We start from the raw sequence: 21,651 nt of genomic DNA, 5'->3' as shown, positions 1-21,651 counted from the left end.
AAATAAATAAAATCTTTTTTTTTTTTTTTAAAGGTAATTCTGGACTCATAGAGTGAGTCTGGAAATTTTCCTTCCATTTCTATTTTTTTCAAACAGCTCCAGAGGAACAGGTATTAATCCTTCTTTAAATGATTGGTAGAATTCCGCTGGGAGGCCCCCTGGACCTGGACTCTTGTTTGTTGGGAGATGTTTATTACTGCTTCAATTTCTTTGCTGGTTATGTGTCTGTTCAGGATTTCTATTTCTTCCTGTTTCAGTTTTGGCAGTTTATGTGTTTCTAGGAATTTATCCATTTCTTCTAGATTGCCTAATTTGTTGTCATATAGTTGCTCATAATATTCTAATTGTATTTTTTTCAGTTTGTATTTTCAGTGTTGGTTCTGATCTCTCCTCTTTCATTTATGATTTATTTGGGTCCTTTCTTTTTTGATAAGTATGGCTAGGGGTTTATCGATCTTATTAATTCCTTCAAAGAACCAGCTCCTAGTTTTGTTGATCTACTCTATTGTGTTTTTTTGTTTCTATATCATTGATTTCTATTCTAATTCTTATTTATTTCTCTTCTCCTGCTGGATATGTTGTTCTTTCTCCAGCTCTTTTAGGTGTACGTTTAGGTTAAGTGTTTGAGACTTCTTGTTTCGTGAGAAAAGCTTGCATTGCTATATACTTTCCTCTTAGGACCACCTTTGCTGCATCCCAAGGGTTCTGAAATATCGTGTTTTCACTTTCATTTGCTTCCACGAGTTTTTAAATTCTTCTTTTATTTCGTGGTTGACCCATAGTAGGATGCTCTTTAACCTCCATGTATTTGTGTTCCTTCCAAATTTTCCCTTGTGATTCAATTCAAGTTGCAAAGCATAGTGGTTTGAAAATATGCAGGGAATAATCCCAATATTCTGGTACTGGTTGAGACCTGATTTGTGATCCTGTATGTTAATTATTCTGGAGAATGTCACATATGCACTCAAGGAGAATATGTATTCTGTTGCTTTAGGATGAAAGGTTCTGAATATATCTCTGAAGTCCATCTGGTCCAGTATGTCAGTCAAAGCCCTTGTTTCCTTGTTGATCTCTGCTTAGATGATCTGTCCATTGCTGTGAGTGGAGTGGTAAAGTCCCCTACTATTACTGTATTCTTTTCCATGAGTTTTTTAGTTTTGTTATTAATTGGTTTATATAATTGGCTGTTCCCATGTTAGGGGCATAAATATTTACAACTGTCAGATCTTCTTATTGGATAGACCCTTTAATTATGATACACTGTCCCTCTTCAGCTCTTATTACAGTCTTTGGTTTAAAATCTAATTTGATATAAGGATTGCTACTCCAGTTTCCTTTGATGTCCATTAGCATGATAAATGGTTCTCTACCCCCTCATTTTCAATCTGGAGGTGTCACTGGGTCTAAAAGGAGTCTCTTGTAGATAGCATATCGATGGGTCGTCGTCTTTTTTTTTTTTTTAAATCCACTCTGCTACCCTGTGTCTTTTCATTGGAGCATTTAGCCCATTTACATTCAGAGTAATTATTGAAAGATATGAATTTAGTGCCATTGTATTATCCGTAATGTCAGTGTTTCTGTATAGTGTCTTTGTTCCTTTCCGGTCTTTGTTACATTTGGGCGCTCTCTTTGTTTATAGGATCCCTTTTAATATTTCTTGCAGGGCTGGTTTAGTGATCACAAATTCTTTGTTTCTGCTTGTTCTAGAAGCTTTTTATCTCTCCTCCTATTCTGAATGACAGCTTTGCTGGATCAAGTATTTTGGCTGCGTATTTTTCTCGTTTAGCATGTTGAATGTATCATGCCAGTCCTTTCTGGCCTGTCATGTCTTTGCGGCCAGGTCTGCTGCCTTGCAGGTTAAGGACCTCTTGTCCTGAGTTGCTTTCAGGATTTTCTCTTTATTGCTGAAACTTGTAAGGTTCAGTACTCTATGTCAAGGTTATTGGTTTTGAGGGTGGTTCTCTGTGCTTCCCTGTTTTGAAAGCTTATTTCCTTCCCCAGATTAGGGAATTTCTCAGCTATAATTTATTCAAATAAACCTTCTGTCTCTCCCACTCCTCTTCCTCTGGGACCCCAATTATTCTAATATTGTTCTGCTTTATGGTATTGCTGATCTCTTGAATCTTCCCCTTGTGATCCAGTAGTTGTTTATCTCTCTTTCTCAGCTTCCTTATTCTCCATCATTTTCTCTTCCATATCACTGACTTCCTCTTCTGCCTCGTTTATCCTAGCAGTTAGAGCCTCCATTTTTTATTGCAACTCAGTAATAACGTTTTTTATTTCGACCTTATTAGATTTCAGTTCTTTTATTTCTCTAGTAAGGGATTCGTTACCGTCCTCTATGTTTTTTTCAAACCCAGGTATAATTCATTGTTTTGAATTCTAGTTCTGACATCTTACTTATATCCATATTGATTAAATAACTCGAGTGAGTACTGCCTCTTGCCCTTTTTTTTGGAATGAGTTCTTCTGTATTATCATTATGTCCAGAGAATAACAGATGAAAGAGAGAGAAAATACAAAAACAACAAGGATACCAGAAAAATACACACTATACAAATCAGTAGAGAACAGAAACAAAAAGGAAAGAAAAAAAATGAGAATAAAATCAGACAAGAAGTTGAACAGAACATTAAACTAGATCCTGGGTGTATTATGGTCTGTTTGTTAGAAGAAACTGGTTCCCAAAATAGGTAAGAAAAACTCTATGTATATACGTATGTATGCATATATACACAAAAATTTAGTTGAATACAATGAAAGGAAGCCAAAGATGAAAAATAACAGATATAAACCGTAAGTATAAAAATAAAAAGCAAAAATGACTTAAGAAAAGAACTGATAAAATACGAAAACAGCTGAAAAGGAAAATAAAATATAAAACTGAAAGACTAAAGAATAATAAGAATAAACCATGAATGCTATATAAACTAGAGTTTTACAGTTCTGTATTATCAGTAAACTTGGTACTCACCGGAAGTTCCTGCTGGTCTTTTGGGGGAGGGGCCTGCTACAGATTCCCTGATGTCTTTGCCTGGGTGGAATTGCACCGCCCTTGCCAGGGGGCTGGGCTCAATGTATACAGATCAGGATGCACTGTGTAGCGCTGTTTTGCTCCCTGAAGGCATTCTGCACTGATGTAGGGGATAAGAATGGTAGTGTCCCAATCTCTAGACTGAGAGCTGAAAGTTTATGTCTCCCACTCTGCAGTGAGCCCTCAAAGAAAAGTAGTCAACCACTCTTGTCTCCCTGGTTTCCGTCCAAACTCTGTGTTCACCCAGCCTATGACCAACATTTTTATCTCAGGCACACACGAGTTTCTAAACTTATGGACTCTTGTGGCATGCACCCATACCACTCCTCTTGGGGGAGGGAGGAAGGTCTCCCCGTTGTTCTGCCTCTTGCTGGGCCCCTACTGGGAAAGTGGTTGCATGACTGCACAGCAGTTTGCGGTTTATGCCAACACCAAGCAGAAAGCTATTGCCTGGACTCACTGTTTGTAACTGGCTTCCTTGCTCCAATGCCTGGGAACTGTGCCACACTCAGGCACCCCTGTTCTTTTTGTGCCCGTAGGATCCTGAGACCATGCTGTCTCACCTGGGATTCCACCCTGCTTTGCCTCCTAAGCACCTGTCAGGCAAACTTCTAAAAGTTCCAATTTTGTGCTCTGCTGCTTATAAGACTTTCCAGTACCTGGCTTATGGAGGGTCTCTCCCACCATGGTTTATCTTGGGTTATATCACCTCAGATTCATGTCTCCACACCTCCTACCTTTGAAAAAGTGGTCGCCTTTCTATTTGCAGAATTGTAGCAATTCTTTTCTCAGATATCTGGTTGATTTTGCAGGTTTTCAGAATGATTTGATAACCCTCTATCTGATTTTAAGGGACCAGGATCCCCTAAAGGAAACTAGGATCTCCTACTCCTCCGCCATCTTACCTCTCTCGCTTACCACATCTTTATTGGACATTTGGGCTCTCTCCATAGTTTGGCTATTGTTGATAATGCTGCTAAGCCAATTTTGAAAAAGTGTAAAGGAGGTGATGGGGAAACTAGCATTCTGTGTGTTGAGATATATTATAAAACCATATAAACAAAAACATTCTGTTCCTCAGCGATGCACACTGAAGGAAGAAAACACAATGTTCAGAAATAAATACATGTATATATGAAAACTTGATACATAATAATGGTAGAATCCAGGGCAATGTTGATAGAATGGGTTATTTACTAGATGCTTCTGGGAAAACTGGCTCCTAACATCGGAGAAAGGTAAGTTAGACCCTTTAAACTCAGTTCATATACAAAAGTGGACCTGGTGGTCACTAAAGACCTAAACATAAGGTATAAAAAAAAGCCAACAGACGGAAAATACAACGGAATGTTATTGCACAGAAAAGTATCAAGACCCAAATGCTAACCATATCATGAAAAATGTATAGGTCTGAGTACAACAAAACACTGAAAAAAAAAAAAATCACAGATTCTGTTCAAAGTATCTCATGAAAAATGTTAATAGTAAGGTGACTAGATGATAACTGCAATGTCTAAAACCTAGGAATTAATATCTAGACATACAAGGAACTCTGAAGGATGGGGTTGGGAAGGAAATCATGAATACCAAAAGAAAACAAGCAGAGTGTTATCAATGGGTACTTCACAGAAGGGGTAAAACTGAAGGACCTGAGGAACCACAAGTACTTATCCCAAACAGACACATGTAAATTAAAACAAAAGCAGCCAAAATCAGAGGGGTGGATCTTATCAAGTAGGGAGGAGACTGTGGGCCAGGTCCATAATGGGCATGGCACTAGGTAGGGGGGGGCAAAAACTTCCCTGTGGAAGTGATAATTTAAATGTGGTACTGCAAACTGCAAAAAATCTATACGGCAGTTAGGAGTAACAGAAGAAATCTTCACAGAGTTGACAGAGACAGATTTAAAACGGAGATAAATGAAAGAGAAATAGACCAAAGTCTGCACATAGAATAATACCAGCACATAATTTTAAAGCAGAACACACCAACCAACAGAATGTATAAGAACTTGACTTGTGTGAGAACACAGGTATCAAATACTCTACAACAGGTGCCTAGAACTGGGCTGGCAGAGAAAGGGAATAGGTAGTGAGAATCAGAAATAGCAGAATAGAGGATATAACCTAAACTAAAAGTTCCTGCATGGATTAGTAATGACCACACTCTGCCCTCAAGGTCCAATACAAAAATTAAAAAGAAATAGAAAATCATTAGGATGCTAAATCAGCTTTAAATACTTTGTCCATTTAGCAAGGTTCGAGTACAGTAAACAGGGTCTGGTTACATAGCCCAGCTTCTGGGGTGAGTTTCACAGCTACGTGACCATAGAAAAATCAACGTAACCAGGACTTTGTTTCCTTACCCACAAAATGAGGAGTAGAATTAGATAATCTAATCTCTGAGGTTGCTTCTAGTTCTTTCTAGAGTCTACCTATTCAAAGTTCTTCACTAAAACTCAAACATTCCAATTTAAAATTAAATTGTACAGATCCTTTTTCCTTTTATTTGCTTTCTAACTTTAGCAAAGTCAACCCTTCTCCAATAAGAAACAAACTGAAATATTTAGGACTAGTAAAGGTCTCAGAACTATAAAAAAAAGAACTGAATTTTACTCTAAATCTCCTTTCAACATTAATTTTGTGGTACCACTTCTTAGACACTATAGATCTACTAATGGTTTAAAAAGATTTGTGAGGATGGCAGAGCTTACCAGTATCTTCAATCATATAGATTGATTCCCATGCCTGTCCTACTACAAGACAATGATGCATCTGAGAACACACAGTACCTTTCCAGCTGACACGAGGCCCCAGTTTTCTGTTTTGATCTTGTTCTTCTAACGGTGTCCTGTCCACTTGAATCCCAGAATCTTCTCTACTTAAGGGCTGTTGATCATTTTCATCTTCACTGTCTTCAGACCAATTCTGATTAAAAAGGGAAATACATCAAGGGAAGAAGAAAGGGCGGGGGGTAAACAGAAGGGGGAATGAACCATGAGAGACTATGGACTCTGGGAAACAAACTGAGGGCTTCAGAGGGGAGCGGGGTGGGGGAATGGGATAGGCTGGTGATGGGTAGTAAGGAGGGCACATATTGCATAGTGCACTGGGTGTTATATGCAAGTAATGAATCATGGAACTTTACATCAAAAACCAGGGATGTACTGTATGGTGACTAACATAATATAATAAAAAAGTATTATTAAAAAAATAAAATAAAACTATTTTCATACACATCTTCTAAAAACCTATTTTATCTAAATAGTCAATGTTTAAAATTGAAAGGGAAAATATAAATTATATAATTAGGGATATATTCAGATGCTAATTGTATTATAATACAAACAATAAGTATATTAAATTATGTAAAAAAAAAAAAAGGAAAATACATCTTACCCTTAAGAGTATATGGTGACTGAAGCTATTTAGATGAAAAGAACAAGAAAATTTCAAAAAAAAAAAGCAAAAACTACACCTAATGACACTTTTTTCTAAACGTCTTGAAAGTTACTATGATAGCCTGGAATTATTTTTGGTGGCAAAACCCCCAGGATTAAAGGATACTCCTTACACGATACTTACATTCATTCCATTCAACTTCCTCATACTATTGGTTCAGTGCAAAATCTTAATAAATCTTTGATAATAAACTATACTAATTTAGTGAAGAATGTTCTTGTTTTAGTTAAGTTGCTCTAGAGTGAAAGGAACCATAAAAATAATGTATCACTTGGCATATATTTATATTTTCAATAGCGAAACTATTGCCACTTACTGGTGTGTCCACATTTGGACCAAGGTCAATTTCTTCACCTTCCATCAAGTATTTTCCCCAGTCAAAATCATCTTTCTTTTCTAAAACATAACAGAAGAATTTCATCAGCTTTATAAAAAATATGTGGGAAAAAACCCCAAAACTATAGGAAAAAAGTCTATCAAAACTTAAAACGCACTCTGGAGATGACAAAGCTCAAAATTACTGAAACACTCAATAAATTGATATTCTACTACATTTTAAAATTTAACTTAACTTCAAAAGTGATTTTTCTCTTTATATAGTTGAAAGTAGTTTAACTTAAAGTCAGAACTTAAACTTTAAATGATTTGTCATTGCAATTATATCCAAAGCAACAGAAATATTTTAGTTTCATAGATTTTTACAACTTTTTATAAAATGTCTGGTAATTAATAAAACCAATTTCACTTTTGTTATATATTAAACATTTGGCTACGTACCCACTTCTTTATCTCTTGGTGTTTCCACATAATTGCTGTTTGAAGGAGAATCAGATAGACACAGAAGAAGTGACAATATAGAATAATGTGCATCTGTCTTTAAAAAAAAAAATGAAGATATGAATCACTGAGGTTGGTGAGAGCTTTCAAAACTAGTTTAAGAAAAGATAACCCCATGTCAATTATGTCCCCAATATTTTTTCTAGTTTGAGAAAACATGAATTATATCTAAATAAATCCAAAGCCCTAGCCTTTTTTAGAGTTCAAATGTGTACGTACAAAGAACATGTCAAAAATGCATTACCTTAATTATAATGAGGAATCATCAAGAAATACCAAAACTGAGGCTGTGCTCTCAAAAAATGTCAAGGTCAAGAAAAAGAAAGCCTGAGGAACTATTCCAGATTCAAAAAACACTGATTAGTGAACCTGAGCAAAGAATACACTGGAGTTCACTTAATATTCTTCAACTCTTCTTTAAGTTAAAAAAAAAAAAACTATATTTAAAAAAAACCATATCTGGGGTGCCTGGGTGGCTTAGTTGGTTAAGCATCAACTCTTGATTTCGGCTCAGGTCATGATCTCAGGGTCTTGGGATCGGGACCCACGTCCGGCTCCGCACTCTCTGCAGAGTCTGCTTGTCCCTCTTGCTCTGCTCCTCCCACTACTTGTGCTATCTCTAAAATAAATAAATAAAAATAAAATCTTAAAAAACCAAATCATGTTTAAAAGTTACCAAAAATAAAAATACCCCAAATGGGCTAAAAGTCATAAACTATACTGGAAAGAAGAGATGGGTTAAATTCAAGGAAGGTAAGTCTCCAATGCCTAAAGACCCCGTGAGCTCTTCCTATTGTATGTTCTAAACAAGTCTTCCACAACTTACGATGGGGTTATATCCCAAGAAAGCCATTGTAAGTTGGAAATATTGTAACTCAAAAATGCATTTGATATACCTAACCTACTGAACATCATAGCTTGGCCTACCCTACCTTTTTTTTTTTTTTTTTTAAAGTAATCTCTACACCCAACATAAGGACTCGGGACCACAGATCAAGAGTCCCACGCTCTACTGACTGAGCCAGCCAGGCATCCCTGCCCTACCTTATGTGAAACATGCTCAGAAGACCTATATTAGCCTATAGTTGGGCAAAATCATCTAAGGCAAAACCTATATAATTATTAAGTGCTGAATATCTCATGCAATTTATTGAATACTGTATCAAAGGTGAAAAACAGAATGGTTGTACAGGTATAACATGGCTGTAAGTGTATTGGTTGTTTACCCTCATGAACACCTAGCTGACTGGGAGCTGTGGCTTGCTGCTGCTGTCCAGCATCACCCAGACAGTGTCATACTGCTTATCACTAACCTGAGAAAAGATCAAAGTTCAAAATCTGAATTTCCCCTGAACATGAATTGCTTTTGTACCACTCTAAGTCAGGGACCATCTGTAGTACCTTGCATATGTCTTCATAATGTTTATCATAATTACAATTAAATACTATTAAAAATCCGGGCAATGATGATCATGTCTTGTTTATTCTGTATTCCTACCACCTAGTATGATGCCAGGGGCACAGTAAACACTTACTAAACTTTCCTAGGAATGTTTAGGAAATATATCACTAATAAAACTGCAAGGAACTGCCCTTTCTCTGATAATTTCTCACCCGCTTGGTAATGCCTGAAATTCCTTTAACAAAGAAAAGAATTTTTATTCCACAAAGAAAAGTGGAATAAAAAGTCTAAAATATAAATCCTTAAAGAAAACACCTCTCACTATAGAAATCTATTATTTAGTAGGAATTGCGAGCATCAGATATTTTTTTATTTTGGATTTTGTGCACCTGAATGAGGTGAGAATTACCAATGACAGAGGAAGGAAGTAGGTACAGTAAAAGGGCACATACTGCACCCTTGCAGACCTCCCTACTTTGCCAAGGATTAGAACTATTGCTGTGTAGCAGTGTAGGGATGCACAAAAAGCAGCTCTTGGTCATGGGAGGAGAACCTGAATGATGCCATTTCCCCACTTCTATATATTGTTCATTTTTGAGTAACATCTATAAAGGAGCTTGACCCTGATGGGACTCACTAATTGGGTTATCACTGAACTACAAATTAGCACTAATGGTCAAAACATAGCCTATCAACCAGCTATATATCATGCTTTGACCAAAATTACTAATTGTAATAAAGAAAAAGAAGACTGCTTAGACTTAGGACTCTAGGACTTACATTTAGAAGATATGAACTATTTTATTTAACTTCAAAAATATAAGTTAACTTGTTTTTTATACCATCTCTTTACATAAGAGATAAAGGTAAAGAGTTGGAACTCTATCTACACATCAGCCACATGACCCTAGTCTCTGTCTTCTGAGTAGTAGTCCCTGCTACTCTGTAAAAAGTCAATGAACACACACATGAACACACACACACACACACACACACACACACACACGATGAAAGAAGCAATCCCATGTGTTGTACATTGTATCAGAGGTGGTCTTGAATCTCAAAGGATATTTAAGGATAACTTACACTCCACTTTCACATTCTTTGAAACTCAAAGCTACAAAGAAGTAGAATTCATAGTTCCACTGGGGTTTTATAAATATGTCGAAGTCTTTGCTTATTTTTTCCAGAATAACAAATAACCCCAAATTCTCTTTTGCCAAATATCATTCAGAGCCTGGAAATAGTGAACTGTCATTTACTGAATAACCCCCATGGATAATATAAATCCCTAACTATTTATAATAGATAGTGTGGTTAGAGATATACTTCTGGCATGATGAAAGGAAGTGGTCTTCAAAACTTTTCCCCTAAAAGTAACTAAAAGCTGGACAAAACTGCCAGAGAACCATTTCAGTGCTCTCAGTAGAGCATGGGCATACAAACGGTGAGAAGCATTTATTCATGAAAATGGTCTCAGGGAGGAACTGTGTGAGTTTGTGGCATATTTGCCCAGAGCTATTTTCCTCCTCCTTCTAGCTTTATCACAGTTGTAGTTCAACCAGACTAGACAAGGACTGAAAACTAGCAGCTTTGCTTCTGTTGATGGAAGAGTCTCACTGGACTCAAATAGCTGTCAGTTAAAGTGGCAAACGCAGTGGCAAGGGAAGTGGGGTGTCAGTGATTGCAGTCCTGTGTGGGGTGAGTAGCAGGATACCAGAATAGCTGAGGGTTTATCAGGGAATTCCTGGAGGCACAACAGCCACACAGGGCTTGCTTCAGCTCTCCATATGTCTTGGGTGACTACAGGCTGTGCTGTACACAGCAGAGCCTTGGCTGATGGAATATGAGTTCATGCAAAGAGAAGAGGAGAGACAACCAACACAAAATATAAGCCAGGAAAGTCTTGAAAATGGCCTTAAGTATGAATGTACTTCTCAGTCCACACACACAAATCAGATTAACACCCTAAGTTCATTTAATATAATACATCATATATTATGAACTAAAAGTGTGTGTCCCTCTCAAATTCCTGTGCTGAAACTTTTTTTTTTTTTTTTAATTTATTTATTTATTAGAGAGAGACAGCCAGCAAGAGAGGGAACACAAGCAGGGGGAGCAGGAGAGTAAGAAGCAGGCTCATAGCGGAGGAGCCTGATGTGGGGCTTGATCCCAGAACGCTGGATCACGCCCTGAGCCGAAGGCAGACGCCTAACCGCTGTGCCACCCAGGCGCCCCTTGTGCTGAAACTCTTAACTGCCAGTGTGATGGTATTTGCAGATGGGGCTTTCAGAGGTTATTAGTTCATAAGGGTGAAGCCCAGGTCCAATGCGATAAGAAGAGATACCAGAGAGCTCTGCCATTGAAGATGGCCACCTATGAGTCAGACAGAATCATAACCAGCAACTGAATCAGCCAGCATCTTAATCTTAGTCCTCCCAGACTCCACTACCATGAGAAAATAAATTTGTGTCTTTAAGCCATCCAGTCTATGGTATTTTGTTACAGCAGGCGGTCTAACACCTCATATTAACAGAATACAAAACAAAAAACCTATGATTATCTCAAAGGTACCTAAAGAGATTTGACAATATCCAACACTTAATCATGATAAAAACTCTCAACAGACTAGGAGTAAAAGAGAACATCTTCAAACTGATAAAGGGCATCTATGAAAAATCTGTGATTAATATCATAATTAAGGGTTAAAACTGAAGCTATTCCTCTAAGACTAGGAACAAGGAAAAAAAATGTCCACTCTCCTGTTCAGCATTGTATTGTAGCTTCTGGCCAGTGCAAAAAGCCCCAAAACACTTTGCATTGGAAAGGAAGAAGTCAAACTACTTTTGGAGATAACATGACCCTCAGGGTAGAAAATACTAAGGAATCCAGAAGAAAATTACTAAAATAAACGACTTTAACAAGGCTAACTACATAAAAAATCAATATAAAAGTGAATTTTATTTTTATATGCTAGCAATAAGCAACCTGCGAATAAAATTAAGAAGAAAATTCCATTCAGAGTAGCACCAAATAGAATAAAACATTTAGGAGTAAACATTAGAAATGAAAGATTTGTACCTGGAAAAATAAAATTGCTGAGAAAAATGAAAGATGATCCAAATAAATGGAGAGTTCATACTCACAGATTAGAAGATTTAATATTGGTAAGACTGTGTAGTAGTTTCCTTGGGCTGCCATAACAAAATTCTACAAACTGCGTGGCTTAAAAGCAATTTATTCTTCCTCAGTTCTTGGGGCTAGAAATCTGAGATCAAGCTGTCAGCAAGGCCACACTCAATCTGAAAGCTTGAGGGAAGAATCCCTCCTTGCCTCTTCCAGCTTCTGGTGGTTACCACAAATCCTTAGGGCTCCTTGATTTGCAGCTGCATGGCTCTAATCTTTGCCTCCATTATTGCATGTCTGCCCTGTGTGTATCTGTGTTCAAATTTCTATTGTCTTACAAGGATATCAATCATGGATCAGAGACTACCCTAATCCAGTCTGACTTCATTTCAATTTGCTTACATTGTCAAACATCCCATAGGAAGGTCACATTCACAGACATCAAGGGATACATATGATCCTCTCAATTGATGCAGAAAAAGCATTTGACAAAATACAGCATCCTTTCCTGATTAAAACACTTCAGAGTGTAGGGATAGAGGGTACATTGCTCAATCTCATAAAAACCATCTAGGAAAAGCCTACAGCAAATATCATTCTCAATGGGCAAAAGCTGGAAGCCTTTCCCTTAAGATCAGGAACACGACAAGGATGCCCACTCTCCCCACTACTATTCAACTTAGTACTAGAAGTCCTTGCAACAGCAATCAGACAACAAAAAGGGATAAAAGGTATCCAAATCAGCAAAGAAGTCAAACTGTCTCTCTTCGCAGATGACATGATACTCTATATGGAAAACCCAAAAGACTCTACCCCCAAACTATTAGAAGTTATAGGGCAATTCAGTAATGTGGCGGGATACAAAATCAATGCTCAGAAATCAGTTGCATTTCTATACATGAACAATGAGACTGAGGAAAGAGAAATTAGGGAATCCATTCCATTTACAATAGCACCAAAAATCATACGTTACCTTGGAATTAACTTAACCAGAGACATAAAGGACCTATATTCTAGAAACTACAAATCACTCTTGAAAGACATTGAAGAAGACACAAAGAGATGGAAAAATATTCCATGCTCATGGATCAGAAGAATAAACATAGTTAAAATGTCTATGCTACCCAGAGCAATCTACACTTTCAATGCCATCCCGATCAAAATACCCGTGACATTTTTCAAAGAACTGGAACAAACAGCCCTTAAATTTGTGTGGAACCAGAAAAGGCCCCGAATCGCCAAGGAACTGTTGAAAAGGAAAAACAAAGCTGGGGGCATCACGTTGCCGGATTTCAAGTTGTACTACACAGCTGTGACCACAAAGACAGCATGGTACTGGCACAAAAACAGACACATAGACCAATGGAACAGAATAGAGAACTCAGAAATGGACCCTCAGCTCTTTGGGAAACTAATCTTCAACAAAGCAGGAAAAAACATCCAGTGGAAAAAAGACAGTCTCTTCAGTAAATGGTGCTGGGAAAATTGGACAGCTACATGCAAAAGAATGAAACTTGACCACTCTCTCACACCACACACAAAGATAAACTCCAAATGGATGAAAGACCTCGATGTGAGACAGGAATCCATCAAAATCCTAGAGGAGAACATAGGCAGCAACCTCTTTGACATCAGCCACAGCAACTTTCTTCATGACACATCTCCAAAGACAAGAGAAACAAAAGATAAATGAACTTGTGGGACTTCATCAAGATAAAAAGCTTCTGCACAGCCAAGGAAACAGTCCAAAACACTAAGAGGCAGCCCATGGAATGGGAGAAGATATTTGCAAATGACACTACAGATAAAAGACTGGTATCCAAGATCTACAAAGAATTTCTCAAACTCAATACACAAGAAACAAATAAATCAAAAAATGGGCAGAAGATATAAACAGACACTTTTCCAACGAAGACATACAAATGGCTAAGACACATGAAAAAATGTTCAAAATCATTAGCCATCAGGGAAATTCAAATCAAAACCACACTGAGATACCACCTTATGCCAGTCAGAATGGCACAAATGGACAAGGCAGGAAACAACAAATGTTGGAGAGGATGTGGAGAAAGGGGATCCCTCCTACATTGTTGGTGGGAATGCAAGTTGGTACAGCCACTTTGGAAAACAGTGTGGAGATCCCTTCAAAAGTTAAAAATTGAGCTACCCTATGATCCAGCCATTGCACTACTGGGTATTTACCCCAAAGATACAGATGTAGTGAAGAGAAGGTCTATATGCACCCCAATATTCATAGCAGCATTGTCCACAATAGCTAAATCATGGAAGGAGCCGAGATGCCCTTCAAAAGATGACTGGATTAAGAAGTTGTGGTCCATATATACAATGGAATATTACTCAGCTATCAGAAAGAACTATTTCTCAACACATGCTGTAACATGGACGGGACTGGAGGAGATAATGTTAATCGAAATAAGTCAAGCAGAGAAAGATAATTATCATATGGTTTCACTCATTTATGGAACATAAGAAGTAGGAAGATCGGTAGGAGAAGAAAGGGAAGAAGAAAGCGGGGGTAAACAGAAGGGGGAATGAACCATGAGAGACTATGGACTCTGGGATACAAACTGAGGGCTTCGGGCGGGGGGGGGGGGGGGGGGGAATGGGATAGGCCGGTGATGCGTATTAAGGAGGGCACGTATTGCATGGTGCAGTGGGTGTTATATGCAAGTAATGATCATGGAACTTTACATCAAAAACTAGGGATGTACTGTATGGTGACTAATATAATAAAAAAATATTATTATTAAAAAAAAAAACATAGACCTCAAGGGATAGGACTTGAGAACAAATCTTTTCTGGGTTCACAATTCAACCAATGAGAGCAATACTGCCCAAATGATCTAATGATTCAACGCAATCCCTGACAAAATTTCTGAAGGCTTATTGTAGAAATTTAGCTGATCCTAAAATGTGCATAGAAATTCAAAGGGTCTCGAATAGAGAAAATGGTTTTAAAAAAATAAAAAAGTTGCAGTACTTATATTACCTGATTCCAAAACTCACTGTAAAGCTACAATAATAAACACAGTGTGGTATTTGTGTAAGGATAGGCATATAAATTAGTGACACAATTCAGAGTCCAGAAATAAATCCTTGTATTTATGTCCAATTTGTTTTTGACGACGTTGCCAAGACAATTCGATAGGTAAAAAATAGTCTTTTCTACAACTAAATATCTGAAGGTAAAAAAAATTTAATTAAGATCCTTTCCTTACAACATTTAACTCATAATAAAACATAAATTGAAATGCAAGTGCTTAAACTGCTAGAAGACAAGACAGGAGAAAAGCCTTTTAGCTTTGGATTAGGCAGAGTTCTTAGATATGACCCCAAAATCACAATTCATGAAAGAAAGAAATAGATAAATTGAACTTCATTAAAATGAAAAACTTATGAACTTCAAAAAAACACCACTTAGAAAATGAAAAGACAAGCTAGAGACTGGAAGAAAATACTTGTAAATCATTTTTCTGATGAAGAACTTGTGTGAGGAATAAACAACTCTGATGACTCAGTAAGAAGACAAGCAATCCAATTTCAAAATGGGAAAGGACTTTAACAGACATTACAGAAGAGATACAAATGGCTAAAAAGCACATGAAAAAATGCTCAATATCTTTAGTCATTAGGGAAATGTAAATCAAAACCACAATGATGTATCATCACATTTTCTCTAGGATGTCTATAATATAAAAGATTAAAAACAAGTGTTGGCAAGGATGTGGAGAAACTGGAACTCTTGCATATTGCTTGGGGGAATATAAAATGATATAGCCACTCTGGGAAATAACTTGGCAGTTTTTCAAAAGGTTCAACCTAAGCTTACCATATAAAGGAACAATTACACTCCTAGTAATCTGTCCAAAAAGCGTGAAGACTTAAATTCACACAAAGCTTCTACGAGAATGTTAACAGCAGTTCATTATTCATGCTAACCAAAAACTGGCAACAATCTAAGTGTCATCTACTGGTGCATCAGCAAGATGTGGCTTAGCTATACAATGAATACCATTCAGCAATTAAAATAAATAGAAAACCGAAACATACTACAACATGAATAAATCTCAAAAATATCATGAAAGAGACACAAAAATTGCATATTGTGTGAACTCATTTATATGAAACGCCCAGAAAAGAAAACTTTATAGATAGAGCAAACAGATTAGCAGCTGTCTGGGGTTGGGGTAGGAGCAGGCACTGACTGGAAATGAGCTTAAGGGAAACTTCTGGGGCGATGGAAATGTTCTAAAACTAGGTTGTGGTTATATAACTACATGTTTACTAAAACTGGTGGAATGTACATTCACAATGGATGGATTTTATGGTATGTGAAGTTATATACTGATAAAGCTAAAAAAAAGTATAAAGTATTGCTACACTATAACAGATGTGTGGAAGATGCCTCAGCAGGGGGGAAAATGGTAACCAATTCTGCATGTAAGTAGGGCAAGAACTGAGGACAGACAGGGACAGAATGGAAGACAGGATTGTACAGATTTCATTCTGCAACACGTATTTATTGTCTACTCTGGTCTAGGTACCTGAGAACAAATCAGATGAAGAACCCTGAACTTGTAAAACTAGCATGTTAAACCAGGAGACAGGAAATAAATAATAACAAACATAATAAATAACTGAAATACATAGTATCTATATAGACAACACTTGAATTTAATATTAAAAGATGAGATTCCTCAGGCAGGAGAGAAGGGGAAGAGCAGTGCGAGTATAGCACATAGGATGTGCCACAGCAGAGCAAGGGAATGTGGTTCCCCTGTGTTCAGGGAAATGTACAGAAAAATGACCAGAGATGGCAATGAAAAGGTCAAAGTAGGAATAAGAAGTGACACTCATGGTTTCTTTCATTTAATTATTCTGTATAACACAAGTATTTTCATTGGTACAAATGAGACTGCAATTAAGGCATCTGCCTTGCCAAAATGAGTATAGTAATACTACTGAGTAGTATAGTAATACCTACTGAGTATGGTCTTTATGGGACTAAGAGAGCCTGGCATGCATCAAGTGCTCTAAAAATGCTTGCCATTATTATTATTACTTATTTATTTTTATTTACTTAACATTTTTATTTAAATTCAATTAAGTTGATATATAGTGTACTATTAGTTTCAAGGATCAAATTTAGTGAATCATCGGTTGCATATAACACCCAGTGCTCATTACATCAAGTGCCCTCCTTAACACCCATCACCCAATTACCCCACTCCCCATCCACCTCCCCTCCAGCAACCCTCAATTTTCTCCCTATAATTAAGTTTCTTATGGTTTCTCTCCCTGTTTTCATCTTACTTTATTTTTCCTTCCCTTCCCCTATGTTCATCTGTCTTGTTTCTTAAATTCCACATGAGTGAAATCATATGGTATTTGTCTTTCACTGACTTACTCTGTTTAGCATAGCACCCTCTAGTTCCATCCACGTTGTTACAAATGGCAAGCTTTCATTCTTTTTGATGACTGAGTAATATTCCATTATGCACATATACCACATCTTCTTTATCCATTCATCTATCAATGGACATCTAGGCTCTTTCCATAGTTTGGGTATTGTGGACACTGCTGCTATAAACATTGGGGCTCATGTGCCCCTTCAAATCACTATGTTTGTATCTTTTGGATAAATACATAGTAGTGCAATTGCTGGGTCATAGAGTAGTTCTATTTCTAACTTTTTTTTAGGAACCTCCACACTGTTTTCCAGGGTAGCTGCACCAGTTTGTTTTGTTTTGTTTTTAAAGTAGGCTCCACGCCCAGAGGTGCCTGGATGGCTCAGTCAGTTAAGCATTTGACTTCAGCTCAGGTCATGATCCCATGGTCCTTGATCATGGTCCCATGATCCCTACTTAGCAGGGAGTCTGCTTGTACCTCTCCCTCTCCCCCTACCCCTGCTCATGCTCTCTCTCTCTCTCAAATAAATAAAATCTTAAAAAAAAAAAACAAAAACGTAGGCTCCACGCCCAGTGAGGAGCCCAATGCGGGGCTTGAACCGATGACCCTGAGATCAAAACCTGAGCTGAAATCATGAGTTGAATGCTTAATCAACTGAGCCACCCAGGTGCCCTGCCATTTTTTAAAAATTAATATTATGTTGTTATAGGATCTAAATTATTAAATTCTAAAGTCTAAAGTCTATCTAAGAAGCTATATAAAATAAACTAAGAAAAGATCTAAAAAAGATTTTCCTATTTCTCTTTTAAAATGGTCCTTACAGGAATAATACACAGAAGTGTGTTTCTAATCCTCAGGGCATGGATTCAGAGCTCTATGTAGCTTTCTTTTCCAGAAATATTTTTATAGCCTTTCCTTAAATTAATAGACAGTTTTAAAGAATTATCTAAAGCTCTCTTCCTTACGAAGAAGGAAGCTCTCTTCCTTACCACTTCCCACAGTATAGACAAAGGGAAAGCCTAACAATTACAGAATACCTCAGTGTTTACTGTGAGGACGAGTTAATATATGTGCACAATAAAGGGTTTACTCAGGAAGCCTGAGTTGCCCAAACTCTGAACATCTCAAAGGTCTTTAGGACTGGCCCTTGACTAGCTCCTGAGAGAGAACCTCTGAGCCCCGGGAATATCCTGCAGAGAAGAGTGTTTCTGTATACCAGAGGCTTTGGGCCATGAGGTATCAGTTTGACTAGTTAGTTTATGTTAACAATGTGACTTACAGTGAATGTCTGAGGTCCTTGGTTTGACCTCTGAGGGGTTGGCGACTAAAGGGCTATGGTCAGCCACATGTGCACTGCACATCCATGTGACTGACCACCAATCAAAATGTTAGACACCAAGGCTCAGGTGAACTTCCTTGGTTTGCAACACTTTGCACATGTTGTCACACATTATCATTGGGAGAATTAAGTGCATCCTCATACAACTCCACTGGGAAGGCACACCTAGAAGCTTATACCTGGTTTCTTCTGAACTTTATCCTATGTATCTTTTCCCTTTGTTCATTTTAAATCCATATCTTTTTACTATAATAAACCTAACAGGATAGCAGCATTTTTAAAGTTCTGTGAATCCTTCCAGTAAATCAAGTCTAAGGGTGATCTTACAGACCCACAACTGAATATGAATGTGGTTAGGATAGTACATGGCATTTGGTTAGCATTACATAAGTAGTTATTATTACCAAGTGCTGAAAAGCCATTTAAAAGTTTTAAGATAGCCAGGGGCTCCTGGGTGGCACAGCGGTTAAGCATCTGCCTTCGGCTTAGGGCGTGATCCCGGGGTTATGGGATCGAGCCCCACATCAGGCTCTTCCGCTATGAGCCTGCTTCTTCCTCTCCCACTCCCCCTGCTTGTGTTCCCTCTCTCGCTGGCTGTCTCTATCTCTGTCGAATAAATAAATAAAATCTTTAAAAAAAAAAAAAAGTTTTAAGATAGCCAGACAGTGCTATTATTTGTGCCAATCTCTGATCTCAATTTCCACAGTCGGTTCAGCTAAGAAGACAATTACACAAGAACACGCTTGTTCATGGATCATAAGCCTGAGGCACACTGGGTTTGATGACAATGCTTAAGTCAATTTCCAGAAGGTTCTGCTCCAATTAGCAGATAATTATAAAATAGAATGAATGTTTAAATAGTAACAGAAACAAGCTGACGATAATAGACTGGAAACAGTAAAATACAAGGAGATGTCACAATATAATGCATACCTTTATTTCCTTTATGCTCAGAAGTGATGCATTTAGAAATTCTTCAGTTAGTCTCTTCCAACTAGCAGCTTTGCTGAGATCAGAATGAATGATGAATTTTTCATAAATTCTAAAATATATTTAAAAAAATAAACTGATAGTTATAAACTTACATTAATAAAAAGATCTACAAGTAATTATGTACTATTTCTGAATATATACATATATATACATACATATGAAACTAACTTACCCTGCTATTGTCTTTTCTACTTTGTGGCTGTTAACATCCAAGAAACGATGAAATCTAAAAGATAAAATGCAATTCTTATATGAATCTTGTCATATAGCTAAGTGGACTAGTCGAGAGCCCTCCATATCCCTACAGATACCCTATATTCAGCAATATTATTTCTAGGAGTGCACCTCTCTCCTCTCATCACTTCTACCCAGGCAAACAGCCACTCAGTGGTCTTGGAGACTGCTCAAGCACAGGTCATCCTTAGCCTCCTCTGTCCTCTGATTTCTTCACCTTCCCATAATGCCCTACATCTAAGTCCAGCATAGCACATTCTATAGCAGGGGTTCCTAATCTCTTTATGCCATAGTGAAGCCCAGTGAAGTTTAGGGCTCCCTTCTCAGAATAATGTTTTTAGATCATAAAATGAGCTACAAAGAAAACCAAGTATACTAAAATATAGTGGTGAAATATTTTTTAAAGTTTGCTGATATAGTAAGAGACATATTTATTAAAGCATTAAATAACAAGATCTAGCAGTGGATCCTTAACTATCATTAAAGTAACAGTAAAAAATATTTAGAAATATATGCCACAACTTTATGATGTGAACTGTGTGATTTCTACCTTTGACAGAGTCATAGGTAAACCAGTATTGCTTGCTGCTTTCATTCATAATTTAAGAAAATGCTACTTTTTAGTTAGAGGTTAGTGTAATTTTTTTTCTTGTCCAAATTCATAACACCTGAATTCTATCTTCAGGCTCTCAGGTTAAAAACACCTATTCTACATCATATGTAATTAACTTTTGTCTCTGTCTTCCTTTAGGATAGAAGCTATATCTCACTTACCTGATTTTCTAGGGCCTAGAACATGGCCACAATTTAAAAAAAAAACAAACATGAGTAGTTCATTTTCCTGATGGACTAAAACATTATAAAATTGTCGTACAGCTCAATCAACTCGTTTTCCATTTTTTAGTATCAAAGACAACAATCTGTATTTAAAAGAAGTAATTCACACTACTAAATAATATAGCTAATGCTATCCCAGTAAATGGCTGAGTAGAACACCACTTTAACCTATTATTTAGTTTCTCTTTTTTTATCAGTTTCTCAATGTGTAAAAGAAGATAGTAAATTCTAATGTCTCTCCCAAGTCTAAAATGATATCCATCTACTTAATGCCATTGAGAAATTAATTAAAAGAGAAATTACTTGGGATACAGCACTTAAATTTCCATCTTGTATGACCTATTCAGACAGTTATATTTAAGTGACACTTAAGAAATGAGCTTATTATTTCAGAAACTTGGTGAGCTTTTAGACTCATTGTTCTCATTATAAACCAAGTAGGTACTGTATGTATGATTGTTAGGGCTGATATTCAAAATTACAGATACTGAAAAACATTACTATTCAAGATTTCTACTGAAGTGACGCCTGGGTGGCTCAGTCGGTTAAGCGTCTGCCTTCATTCAGCTCAGGTTGGGATGAAGTCCTGCACTGTGCTCCATTCTCAGGAGGGAGCCTGCTTCTCCCTCTGCATGCTACTCTGCCTGCTTGTGCTCTCTCTCCGACAAAGACATAAATAAAATCTTTATTTAAAAAAAGATTTCTACTGAAATTAAATAGGCAGAATATTAACACTGATGAACATTTTTTAGTAATAATTCCATTACAGATAATGATAACAGTATTGTCTAATTTACATCCTCCATAAATAAAAATAAGAGCTCTGACTTCACCTAAGTATCTAAACCAGACAAATCTTGAAAAATTACATGAGAAACTGTATTAGAAGTTGTATTATTTGGTGGCTTAGGACTATGTGCCAGGAACTGTTCTAGGTGTTGGGATAATAAATGAACAA

General features: G+C 37.1%; 1 protein-coding gene across 3 annotated transcripts in view; it reads right to left on the bottom strand.

Moving 5' to 3' along the window:
- The window catches only part of TUBGCP5 (tubulin gamma complex associated protein 5), an 80,933-nt gene that overhangs the window by 58,536 nt on the left and 746 nt on the right, over positions 1 to 21,651 (bottom strand). For all 3 annotated transcript variants that reach the window (XM_026489468.4, XM_026489467.4, XM_048221386.1), the window contains exons 2-6: positions 19,795 to 19,848; positions 19,563 to 19,671; positions 7,273 to 7,369; positions 6,812 to 6,891; positions 5,826 to 5,961 (exon numbers count right to left, since the gene is read on the bottom strand). In XM_026489468.4, coding sequence (XP_026345253.2) covers positions 5,826 to 5,961; positions 6,812 to 6,891; positions 7,273 to 7,369; positions 19,563 to 19,671; positions 19,795 to 19,848 — 476 coding nt within the window. The remainder of the gene's footprint in view (positions 1 to 5,825; positions 5,962 to 6,811; positions 6,892 to 7,272; positions 7,370 to 19,562; positions 19,672 to 19,794; positions 19,849 to 21,651) is intronic.

This window comes from Ursus arctos, unplaced genomic scaffold (assembly GCF_023065955.2).
Source record: "Ursus arctos isolate Adak ecotype North America unplaced genomic scaffold, UrsArc2.0 scaffold_28, whole genome shotgun sequence".
Classification (NCBI taxonomy): Eukaryota; Metazoa; Chordata; class Mammalia; order Carnivora; family Ursidae; genus Ursus; species Ursus arctos.
The sequence above is the reverse complement of the archived record's forward strand: the minus strand, read 5'-3'. Positions and strand labels throughout refer to the sequence as shown.